General features: G+C 58.2%; 2 protein-coding genes across 18 annotated transcripts in view; one reads left to right on the top strand and one right to left on the bottom strand.

Moving 5' to 3' along the window:
* The first annotated feature begins 3746 nt into the window (after positions 1-3746).
* Positions 3747-8192, top strand: TMEM200B (transmembrane protein 200B). Of its 2 annotated transcripts, none has more exons than XM_030913699.1 (2): positions 3747-3814; positions 5792-8189. In XM_030913699.1, the coding sequence occupies exon 2, from the start codon at positions 5812-5814 to the stop codon at positions 6733-6735; it is 924 nt and encodes a 307-aa protein (XP_030769559.1). In that variant the 5' UTR covers positions 3747-3814; positions 5792-5811; the 3' UTR covers positions 6736-8189. The 2 variants fall into 2 exon arrangements, with proteins under 2 accessions (XP_030769559.1, XP_010378630.1); XM_010380328.2 differs by lacking the exon at positions 3747-3814 and adding an exon at positions 5136-5273 and having other exon boundaries at positions 5792-8192.
* Positions 7591-11471, bottom strand: part of EPB41 (erythrocyte membrane protein band 4.1) — a 231912-nt gene continuing 228031 nt past the window's right edge. For all 16 annotated transcript variants that reach the window (XM_010380323.2, XM_030913695.1, XM_010380317.2 and 13 more), the window contains one exon: positions 7591-10909. The gene's annotated coding sequence lies outside the window, so the exon portion shown is untranslated. The remainder of the gene's footprint in view (positions 10910-11471) is intronic.

The raw sequence follows: 11471 nt of genomic DNA, 5'->3' as shown, positions 1-11471 counted from the left end.
TGTGGGCGGGCTGCTTTGCCTCTTCCCAGCCACATATGTGAACTGGGCGTAGCACTGACCTCCTGGAGCTCTCAAGAGAATCAAACAGGACATCTGGGAAAGGGAGCCCTTCCCTCCTCTGTCACCCCAGTGACCCCAGGGAAGGTTTCTACCCACCCCCAGACACTGCCCTCTGTACCTGAAACGTCATGGTCAGAAGAGGGACAGGTGTTTGCTGGAACCCACTTTGTGCCAGGCACTCAACATGTGAACCCTTTTTAAAATTTTTTTTTTGAGACCGAGTCTCACTCTGTCACCCAGGCTGGAGTACAGTGGTGCCATCTCGGCTCACTGCAACCTCCGCCTCCTGGGATCAAGCTTATATACCTCTTCTCCAAATCCTTTCAGGGTCCATAGAATCCTTTCCTGGACAATAAATCTCCTTTGAAGAACTCATTTGTTTCCTTATTTGGTCATCTTCCTATTATACAAGCTTTTGTTTTTCCTTTTTAGACAAAGTAGACTCTGTCACCCAGGCTGGAGTGCAGTGGTGCCATCTTGGCTAACTACAACCTCCATCTCCTGGGTTCAAGTGATTCTCCTGCCTCAGCCTCCCGAGTAGCTGGAATTACAGGGACCCACCACCACACCCAGCTAATTTTTGTATTTTTAGTAGAGATGAGGTTTCACCATTTGGCCAGGCTGGTCTTGAACTCCTGACCTCAAGTCATCCTCCCATCTCGGCCTCCCAAAGTGCTGGGATTACAGGCATGAGCCACCACACTCTGCCCCTTTAAAACATTTTTGAGCCGGGCGCGGTGGCTCATGCCTGTAATCCCAGCACTTTGGGAGGCCGAGACAGGCGGATCACGAGATCAGGAGATCGAGACCATCCTGGCTAACACGGTGAAACCCCGTCTCTACTAAAAAATACAAAAAACTAGCTGGGCGAGGTGGCGGGCGCCTGTAGTCCCAGCTACTCAGGAGGCTGAGGCAGGAGAGTGGCATGAAGGTGGAGGTGGAGCTTACAGTGAGCTGAGATCCGGCCACTGCACTCCAGCCCGGGTGACAGAGCGAGACTCCGTCTCAAAAAAAAAAAAAAAAAAACCATTTTTGAAACAGGATCTCACTCTGTCACCCAGGCTTTGCAATCATGGTTCGCTGTAGCCTCAAACTTCTGGGGTCAAGAGATCCTCCTGCCTCAGTCTCCCGAGTAGCTGGGACTATAGGCATGTGCCATGGTGCCTGGCTAATTTTTAAATTTTTTGTAGAGACAGGGTCTTGTTATGTTGCCCTGGCTGGTCTTGAACTCCTAGGCTCAAGTGATCCTCCCTCCTCAGCCTCTCAAAGTGCTGGGATTACAAGTGTGAGCCACCACACCTGGCCACATGTGAACTCTTACTTAACCTTCAAAACAACACCGCGGGGTAGGTATTATTTCTTCCTTTGTACAAATGGGGAGTCTGAGACAGAGAGGAGTCCTTTCTCTCCTGCTGTCTGGGCCAGGGCACCTGGCGTGGAGATCAGGGTTTCGGGATGGAGGAGACACAGGCCTGCACACCCTCCTCTAATGGGGATGGCCAGCTGTGGGCAGACACTGTGCTGGGCACAGGGCTCCAGGGATGAGCAAGACAGACCCAGTCCTGCCCCTCAGAGTCATGGCCAGTGGGGACACAGACAGGAAACAGACTCCACTCCCAGTGGTTTCAGTTTGCAGGTGTACAGGGAAGCTGCTGGTGTCCGGAGGATGTATAACGGAGCAGGAGAGCGGGTACTGACCTGGTCTGAGGGCTGGAGGAAGGCCCAGGGTCTGAAGGATGCGTAGAAGGCGGCAAGGGCACGACCGGGGGTAAGTGTTTCTGCCAGGAAGCAAGGACCAACCAAGCCCCGAGGGAGTGTAAGAGGCCCAGAGCCAGTTTGTGGAGACAAAAAGAGATTTCAACCTCGATTTGGGGAGTCACTGATGGTTTTAAGCAGGGAGTGGCAGGCTCAGATTCAGAGTGGAAACCTTGCTGCCTGTGCAGCGCACTGGGACACGGGGAGGCAGGCGACCATGGGCTCCAGGAGGAGCCTGGACGCCGGAGCAGCACAGTGGCCACGGGAAAGGGAGAAGGTGGCTGGCCCCAGATGAAAAGAGCAGAGCCCCAAAAGCTCTGTGGGTGGGATGAGAAGGGGAGAGGAAGGGGCCAAGTCTGACCCGTGCTTGGGTGGACAAAGGGCCTTTCACAGAGCTGGAGGCAGGGGATGATCGAGGGGCCCAGGGAGTCGGACCAGAAGCCGGGTTTGTTGCAGGAAGAGCAGTGGGCCGGGAGGGGCAGGCGTGGGGTGGGATTGAGGGAGCCCAGGGGTGGAAGGCGGAGGTGCGACCGCGGTGGGGTCAGTGTTCGGGGAGTGGAGGAAGGGGAGGGTCGATGGTGGCAGGGGTCCCAGGCAAAAGAGCTGGAGGGGGGCCTCCGTGGAGCGGGCAGAGACCTCAGGAGACTCCAGTCGGACTGGGGAGGCAGGAAGGAGGCCCTGGCTTCGCTCTCGCACCCGGACTCGCAGGGATGAAGACCGGGAGCCGAGGCTGAGTCTTCCCCACTGTGGCCCCTCTGGTCCGCCCGTGACCTCACCGACCCCCCGAGGGGGCTCTCAAGGAGGCTTGGCTCCCAAGAGCTGGGAGAGGGGGTCCCGGGGGCGCTGATGCACACCCAGTCTCCGCCGACACAGAGGGAGGGAGCTCCGGTTCAAGGTCTGGCCTGGCCGTTCGGCTCCGGGACCCGGCTCCGCCCCGCGTCGGGGGTGGCCTCGGCCCACCCCTTCCTCGGGTCCCCTCCCCGCCCGCGGCGCGCAGCCGGGTCTCATTAGCGCCCCTCCCCCAGGCCGCGCGCCGGGGGTCTCCACGGCCGGGGGGAGGGGCGGGCCTTAATCAATCCTAGGCCGGAAATTCCTCCCGGGGGGCCCGGCCTGACCGCTGAACCTGGAAATCGGCCGCCGCCTCCCCCGAGCCCTCCCCGCGCATCATGGAAACTGGGCCGACCGCCGGCCGCCCTGGCTCCCCGGCTCTGCATTCCTGCCTCCAGGGGCGGGAGGGCGCGAAGGACCGGCTGCCCTCTTCGGGCCCGTCGGCGGGGTCGCAGCTCTCAGTACCCTCCCCGTTATTGGGAACAAACCCGCTTCCCCACTGGCGAAGGGGTGCCTGTTCTTAGGGGTACCCGGCGGCACCTCCGCATCCCGTCCGGTCCGTTAAGCTACGAGGCCCGCCCCTCCCCGGGCACTGCTTTCGCTGGGGGCTCGCGGAGTCGCCCCGGGCTGGCCCTTGGCGTCTGGCTCTTGCCTCTCCGCATCTTGCGAGGCTGACGCCGTGGTGCCCATTGCACAGATGAAGTCCGCGAGGTTCAGCGACAGGAAGGGCTGCAGGGCCGGGGCAGAGCAGGGACGCGGGCCGCCTCCTCCGGGAAGCTCCCCGGGAGCCTGGGATGAGGGGCTCTGGGAGGCGGGGGAGGACGTGCGGGTGTCGCAGCTCCTGGGTCCCGGGTCTCAGTTTCCCCATGCAGGAAGGGGGCGCCCTTCTGGGCCTTTGCGACCGATGTAAGCTGTGGGTGGGAGAGTGGGGATGGCAGGACTCGGGCCCCGGGTAACCGGAGTCACCAGGCGCGCACACGGCGCCTACCTGCGAATCTCCGACCTGAGCTGCCGCCAGTGGGGCCAGGCACGGCGCGGGTCGGACGGTCCCGGGGGCTGGAGGCGGGGCCGGGGCGGGGCTGGGGCGGGGGCCGGGCAGTGGAGACGCGGGGGGCTCGGGAGCCTTGGCGCGCGGATTGGGACCCAGACCCGCGCGGCGCTGCGGCACCAGGTGAGCCGAGCTGGGGTCCAGGGGTCCGCACTCCACTTTTCCCAACTTTTCGTTTGGTTCCTCCCTCGGTCAGGGCCCCTGGGGGCGGGAGCGCGGCCCTCCAGTTCTCCTAGGCGGGAGTGTGGACGCGGGCGGTGGCGGGACCCTGGAGTCCTGGGTACTCGGCCTCAGCAGCTTCCGTCGGGTTGTGCCCTGTGTCCCCGTTTCCGCCTCCCTGGTGTCCCCAGCGTCGGCCCACTCCCTCCACGGCGCGGGGTCTCTGAGCGTGTCCCCATGTCCCCACTCTGCTTGTTTTCGCCTCCCTCGCGGCAGCGACGCGTGGGGTCTCCGGGTGACCTTGCTGGAGCCGGGGCTGGGGGCGCCAGCTCTGGCTTGAAGCGGTGATCGCTCCTCCGGTTGCGGGTTGGGGAAAGGGCTGCAAACTCAGGGACAAGGAGGGGATGGGCCTCGCTTCCTCCCGGACACTCCCCGTGGCTGTCCTAGGGCTGGGGCCCCGGAGCCCGGCGTCGGACCTGGCAGAGTACCCGCCTAGTGCGGGGTCGGGCAGGCTCCCTGGCCTCCCTGGGCCGTAGTTGCAATCTGTGAAACCAGGCTTTGGACGCGGGAGAGTGGCGGCTCCCTGCTAGGCCCCGGCCTTGAGCGCTCCGGTCGGAGGCAGGGATGGGTGTCCTGCTTTGAGCTTCGGGGTGCAGATGGGGCGTGGGTGGGGGAGCAAGGCTGCCTCCCCAAGGTTTCGGCTACGGGCTCCAGCGCGGTGGTTTTTTAGGAAGCGGACGCGGGCAGTGAGGACGACCCTGGACAGCTAGGCCCTGAGCCTCCTCTCCTGCGGCCTGGGGCGCCTGGGTGGGGGCCGCGTCTTCTCCCTCGCCCTCCCTTTCGTGGGGGCCACACCGCACGCAGCTCGGCTACTCCTGCTGGAGCCGGGATCCAGGCCACAGGCCGCAGGCAGGGCGCGGCCAGCAATCCGGAGAGCTTAAGCTGTGCGGCCCGGATCCCGAGGCGCAGGGGCGGTGCTGCTCTGGCCGGGCCACGGGCCACGGAGGCCTCGGGCGGAGGAGGCGGGAAAGGAGGCCAGGCGGCGGGAAAGGGGGATGATTCATCCGGAGGAGCCCGAATTGGAAACGCCGCAACCTGGGAACAGCCTTGCCCAGGCCGACGGGGGAGCCGGGAGGGCATCCGTCCCGGGGGGCCCAGTGCCCGGCACCGGCACCCCCGCCTCCTGCCGTGGCCCCAGCCCGGCCGCTGAGGGAGGGAGAGGCCTCTCATGCGTGGACTTGATGGAAATCTTGGGCGAAGTCGGCGCCGCCTCTCTGGCTGGCTGGTCTTGGTCAGAGCGGTCTTCCCGGTGTCTAGCTCAAGTAGCTCCAGCTGCAGCTTCGGTGCCGGCGGAGGAGGTCTGGAAGGAGGGGGCGGGCAGGGAGAGGCTGGAACCGGTGACGCCCCCTCCTCCCGCGCTGCGGTATGTAAAGCGCAGGAGGGGGGAGGTGGGGCCCGGCAAGCGACCCCTGCGGACCTGGGAGGCCCGAGCGCCCCCGCCCCCTTTGCTACGGTGCAGCCACGTGCGGGGGTGGGGTCGAGCCCGGGAAGTACTTACCCTGGAGACGCGGCTGCTGGGGGCCGCACGTTTCCCAAGGCCCAAGACCTGCGGGCTTGCGAACCGGACACAGGCGGCAGGAGACTCTCAGCCCGGGATGCGCCAGGGTGCATCCTGCGCCCTCCTCCCTCCTCTCCGCCCGCGGGCCGGGCCAACTCCGGCTTCTGCCGCGCGTCCCTGGCTCGGAGCTCCGCTGCGGAAAACCCGAGCGGGGGCGGCTCCCCGCCTCGCCGCCCGGGAAATTCCGGGGGTGGCCGCCAGGGATCTCCAAGCGGCCTGGGCTGGGCGGCCGGAGCTTCCCTCCTGGATTTGCGCCCCGAACCTGGCACCCTGAAGCTAGAGGCCCGTCGGTCCAGTCCTTGCCTCCCATCTTCTCTCTGCAGAGCGCCCAGACGACGGCGAGATGACAGCTGGGAGCCCCGAAGAATGCGGGGAGGTGCGGAGGAGCCCCGAGGGCCGCGTCTCTCGTCTGGGCCGCCGCCTGGGCCGCCGCCGGCGTCCGCGCTCCCCGCCGGAGCCTCTGCGGGTGCGGGCGCGGCTGCGGCTGCGCTCGCCGTCGGGGGCGTTCGCGGCGCTGGGGGCGCTCGTGGTACTGGTGGGTATGGGCATCGCAGTGGCCGGCTACTGGCCGCACCGGGCCGGGGCCCTGGGGTCCAGGGCCGTCAATACCAGCTCGCCTCAGCTGAGCGAGCTGCGACGCGAGGGTCGCGGCGGGGGCCGGGCTCACGGCCCGCACGAGCGACTGCGGCTCCTCGGGCCGGTGATCATGGGTGTCGGCCTGTTCGTGTTCATCTGCGCCAACACGCTGCTGTATGAGAACCGAGACTTGGAGACGCGACGGCTCCGCCAGGGGGTGCTGCGGGCCCAGGCGCTCCGGCCCCCCGACGGCCCTGGCTGGGACTGCGCCCTCCTTCCCAGCCCTGGCCCTAGGACTCCCCGAGCCGTAGGCTGCGCAGAGCCAGAAATCTGGGACCCGTCCCCGCATCGGGGTACTTCACCCGTCCCGTCAGTGCGGAGTCTGCGTTCAGAGCCTGCTAATCCTCGCTTGGGGTTACCTGCCCTGCTCAACAGCTACCCGCTGAAGGGCCCTGGGCTGCCCCCACCCTGGGGTCCACGGACGCAGACTGGCCATGTGATCATCACCGTGCAGCCCTCTGGCTCCTGCATTGAACATTCCAAGTCTCTGGATCTGGGCCTTGGGGAGCTCCTCCTTGGGGCCCCAGCAGCTCGGGACTGTGCTCACCGAAGCTGGCCACGGCTGGACCGCCTCAGTCTTGGGGGCTATGCCAAATTGGGAGGAGGAGGGGACTTGGGGGCCCGGGTCTGAAGAGGGGGGAAAACAGCCTGCTCTGAGGCTGCAGCATGGACATGCTAATAGGACCAGAGGATCAGGAGTCCCAACGTCTAACAGATGTTTCAGTCACATCCCAGGTTAGGGATGGATGCTCTGACCACAGCAGCTGTGAAGGGCATCCTGACCTGCATGTGGGCAGAGAAATGCCAGCTGCACCAGGGCTCAGTGAGCTCGAGAGGGTGTGTTTCACTGTGGAGTGTGGAGGACTCGCCTCAGGAATTTCTTCAGCCTCTGTAAGTGGCCTTAGCCCTAAGGGGGCTGGAGGTCCAGGCCAAGGTGACTGGGAGATGTACCCGCTGTCTTGGCAAACTCAAGAAAGTAGTGGGCAAGGGCCCCTAAGACTGGGAGGTAGGGTGGGATGTTGCAGGCTGGGGCAGGCTCCCTCCAAGGCGGCACTGGTGATGGAGTGGGGCCTCTGGGAAGATGGACCATGGGGTGAGACTCTCCACTGCCATCTGGGACGGGGACTGAGGCTTGAACTCCTACCACCTCAATCCCTTTCTTCCCTCAGCCATCTGGGGTATATCCCTCTAGAGCTACACGACTGCCAATGCCTTCATACCGAGGTCTGGGCCCTTCCGCAGACAAGTCTGAGAAGCCCCTTCTCTCCTTCATCGTGGCCTATGCTGCAGCATCTCACTGCAGCTGGCAAAAGGCATTGGCCAGTTCTCAGAAATCCCTTTACCCAATGTTGAAGCTGCATTTTGGTCAATGTGGGTAACTTACTTTAGAAAATGGCTTGAGTTTAGGTCTCCCCCACCCATATTTAATTTTTCCCAAGTTGCTGGTAGAAGAGAAATTTAAAAGTGGATCAATCCTCAGAGTCAGTTCTTTTTGTTGTTGTTTATTGAAAAAAATGCAATACAAGAAGCAAGACCAAACACATATCTAAACACTACAACCACTTCTCCTACTACAAAAGGCCAAAACAGCAGACTTGATTATTGCCTGTGTAGTCTAAGGATTCTGCCAATCTGATTCTGCTGCCAGAGTTCTTATTTTTTCAAGAAATGTAAACAACTACTTGATATGATTCATAATTTTTAAAAAATTTACAAAGCTCCTTCATTTTTGTCACCAAAATAATACATTTGAGAGAGATTTGTAGAAACAACCAGCCTGGGGCTAAGATCCTGGGCAGAAATTTCCCGTGAGCATCAAAGGGCATCATTTAGGCCACAGCTCTGGCTCCATTTCCCGGGGTCTGTTGTCTCCTCACCCCCAGCTGCCAAGCATCCCCCCAACACACACTGATGGGCCTGGGGGAGGGGGATAGGTCACGGTGCCCTGACAGGTCCCGCAGTTAGGCTCCCTGAGCCCTAGGCTTATAAATACAGGTCTTGCTTTGTGGGTGGGTGCCAGAGTCCTCATGTGGCTTGGAGGAAATCTTTATTTCTCAAATGAAAATAAAATTGCAGCAAGAGTTGTTACTGTGGTGTGTCTGAGTCACTTCAGGAAAACTGTTGCCAAGTTTCTGACCCTGGAAATGTAATTCTCTTCCCCCTCTTCACCATTTCTACCTGGACAGAGTCTGTTTTTCTTCACACAAACACATACACACAACTGCAGGAAGAAAAAAAATCCAAACAATTGCCAAACCCTAAGAACTGTTGCCAGAGATGGAGGAAAGGGGACGAGGCCTGGAAGGACACCCATCTTGCTGGGCTTGTCCAAATCTATGGCTTCTTAGAGCCTGAAAGGCATTAGAGCTCTTCTCATCCAATTTACAGACAAGGAAGCCGAGAGAAGTGAGTTGGTGACAGAGTTGAGGGAAACGTTTAGGCCCCTGATGAATGGTCCTGTGCTGTGAAAGCTGCCACACTGTTCTGGATCGCACAGAATATTCAGTGTGTTAGTTTTTAAAGGGACACTCAGTGCCCCTCTGCCTTTTCCCCATCCTCTTTGTTCCACAAGTCTGGGAGCCCTGGTAGCTCTTTCTACAGGCCATCTGGCTGTCAGGCAGTGGCTATGCACCACGTGTTTGTTTGATGTAAGCTGCATTTCTCACTTGTCACCACTCCTGGCAATATGGCCAGGCTTGGGCACTACCCCAAAGCCCCACCTTTCAGACCCTCTGCCCACAGCCTGTAAGTCTGTTCCTGAGATAGGACAAGCTCTTTCCCCCAAGCCTGTCCCACATCCCACCTGGGCTCTTTCCCTTCCTCCTGTTGTTCATGTCTCACATGGGTACCAAAAGAAAAATGCACACACCCAAAATGAGTTCAAACCAGCCAAAACAAAACTCAGGCAGTGGAGACTTTGGACGATGTTGGGAGAATCAGCTTTAGACATTTATCTTGCTCACTGCCCTTGAATCCCAGTGACTGCTGCCCAATACCCACTGTCTATTTTAGGAAGTTCACTTCTAGCCTGGAACTGGGATTCTAAGAAGCCTCCAGGCCAATGTATTTGTGGGAAGCAGTTGAAAGGTTAGAAAAGTTCTGTTGAATAAAAATGCCCCAAATCGGCCGGTGTGGTAGTTCATACCTATAATCCCAGCACTTTGGGAGGCCAAGGTGGGTGGATCACCTGAGGTCCAGAGTTTGAGACCAGCCTGGCTAACATGGTGAAACCCCATTTCTACTAAAAATACAAAAATTAGCCGGGCATGGTGGTGTGCACTTATCATCCCAGCTACTTGGGAGGCTGAAGCAGGAGAATTACTTGAACCTGGGAGGTGGAGGGTGCAGTGAGCCAAGATTGTGCCACAGCACTCCAGCCTGGGCAACAAGAGCAAAACTCCATCTCAAAAAAAAAAAAAAAAAACAAAAAAACTATGCCCCAAATCCTTACCAGGAATTAGGGTATTATCTTTATTTTCAAAAATCAAAACCAAAAAAAGAAAAACTAAGCCCCAAACCCACCACAGAATCAAGCCTTCAAAACCTGACAGACCTCAGCTGGTGAGTGGGAATGAGCAGGGCTGGGGCTTGTACCCTTTGCCATGTGGTGTCTTGTGGGGAGGATGGCTCCTAAAAGCCAATTCCTTGCTCTAGAAGGGTGTCCTCAGGCAGGTTCCTGTTGAGAGAAGAAAGGTCAAAAAAGGAAAACCCACAACCTCTTCTCTGAGCCACATTCCTTGTCATTTGGGATGAAAGAAAGGCCCAGGGATGACAGAAGTAACCCCATTCCCCTGTGTGAAGTGTACACTCTCAAAACTAGAAAACCTTATTTTAAAAACCTCATTAACTTTCCTTCCCCAAATCACCACTAAAAATGTTCCATTAGAGCTTTTGGCCCAAAGTGCCTATTTTTCTGTGAGATTTGGTCTCCTGAGATGGGAGCTGGGGGAGCACTTAGCTGAGCCACTGCTTCTGATGAGGTAAGAGGGTAGCTGGAGAGGTGAAGGCCACGGATATGTTCAAACATTCACAGTATCAGATATCTGAAGCAACTTCTTATGTCTTTGACCCAAAGAAGCTCCAAAAAGAAAGCAGGAGGGAGAGGAGAAAAACAATACTACATTCTCAGCAGAGGGCTCTCCCTTACCAAAACCACCCACAACAAAGGAACAGGAGGTACGGTTCCAAGGTGTGTGGATTCAGCAGAGGGCTCTGCCTTACCAAAACCACCTGCAACAAAGAAACAGGGGCATCATTCCGAGGTCTGTGGATCAGGGCTGGTGCCGACTGGCGTTCTGATACACTCACATCACTGGCTCTGAGAAAGGGCTGGTTCATGAAGTTTCTGCTGTCATCCAAAGGGGATAAGACTAGGGAGAAACGCGGAAGTCCCACTAAGCTGGCTTTGGCCTCCAACACAGCTGACAAGAGTCCTTGGAGGATTTCCCGAAGAATTCCATGGACCCTGTCAGTGTCTGTTGGGGTTGGAAATAAATGGGCAGAGGCTAGGCTGTAAAGGGGTTGCAAACCACCCAATTAAAAAAACCCAAAAACTCTTAAAACAGTCCATAGAGTGAAAAGTTGAACAATTCTGATGTCCTAATATAGAAAAAGCTCTTCAAAAGGATCAGTGACATCTAGAAGAATCTCTTGGTATAAACTCCCAATAGAAAATGAAATTAATTTTCTGGTGATTTAGAATAATCTTTAAAGTCTGAAGTCTGACTATGGCAGGTTAGCTTCTTTATCATTTTGCTGGTTTCTCTTGGACGGGAGAAGGGCAGAGAGTTGGGGTAGGTTAATTCCTAGAGGAAACAAAGAAGCAAAATTTAAATCCTGCAAAGGAAAAAGCTTCCCAGTCTCATTGCCAAGTTCCTGTGGCCGTCGGTGACAATGGTGATGTGAGCAGCTTTACAGGGACCGGTCCCCACCTAGTTACACTGGTGGCTTCTTCAAGTCATTTGTAAATTACTTTTAGGCATGAATTTATCTGGATCCCTGGTTCCCAAAAAGCAGTTTCCCTGCTCCCAGCTCTTTACTCTGGTCTCGGAGCTTCAGCCATTCCCTCCCTGCTCTGCATGCCCACCCATCTCCAGACAGCCTGGTCCTGCTCTTCTTGGTTTTGTTTTCCTCTGGCTCTCCCAGGTTCTAGCTCAAAGACACCTGTGACTGGCTGGGCGCAGTGGCTCACCCCTGTAATCCCAGCACTTTGAGAGGTCGAGGCGGGTGGATCACCTGAGGTCAGGAAGTCGAGATTAACCTGGCCAACAAGGTGAAACCCTGTCTCTACTAAAAATACAAAAATTAGCTGGGCATGGTGGCACATGCCTGTAGCCCCAGCTTCTTGGGAGGCTAAGGCAGAAGAAT

Source organism: Rhinopithecus roxellana, chromosome 12, assembly GCF_007565055.1.
Source record: "Rhinopithecus roxellana isolate Shanxi Qingling chromosome 12, ASM756505v1, whole genome shotgun sequence".
In the NCBI taxonomy this organism is placed as follows: domain Eukaryota; kingdom Metazoa; phylum Chordata; class Mammalia; order Primates; family Cercopithecidae; genus Rhinopithecus; species Rhinopithecus roxellana.
The sequence above is the reverse complement of the archived record's forward strand: the minus strand, read 5'-3'. Positions and strand labels throughout refer to the sequence as shown.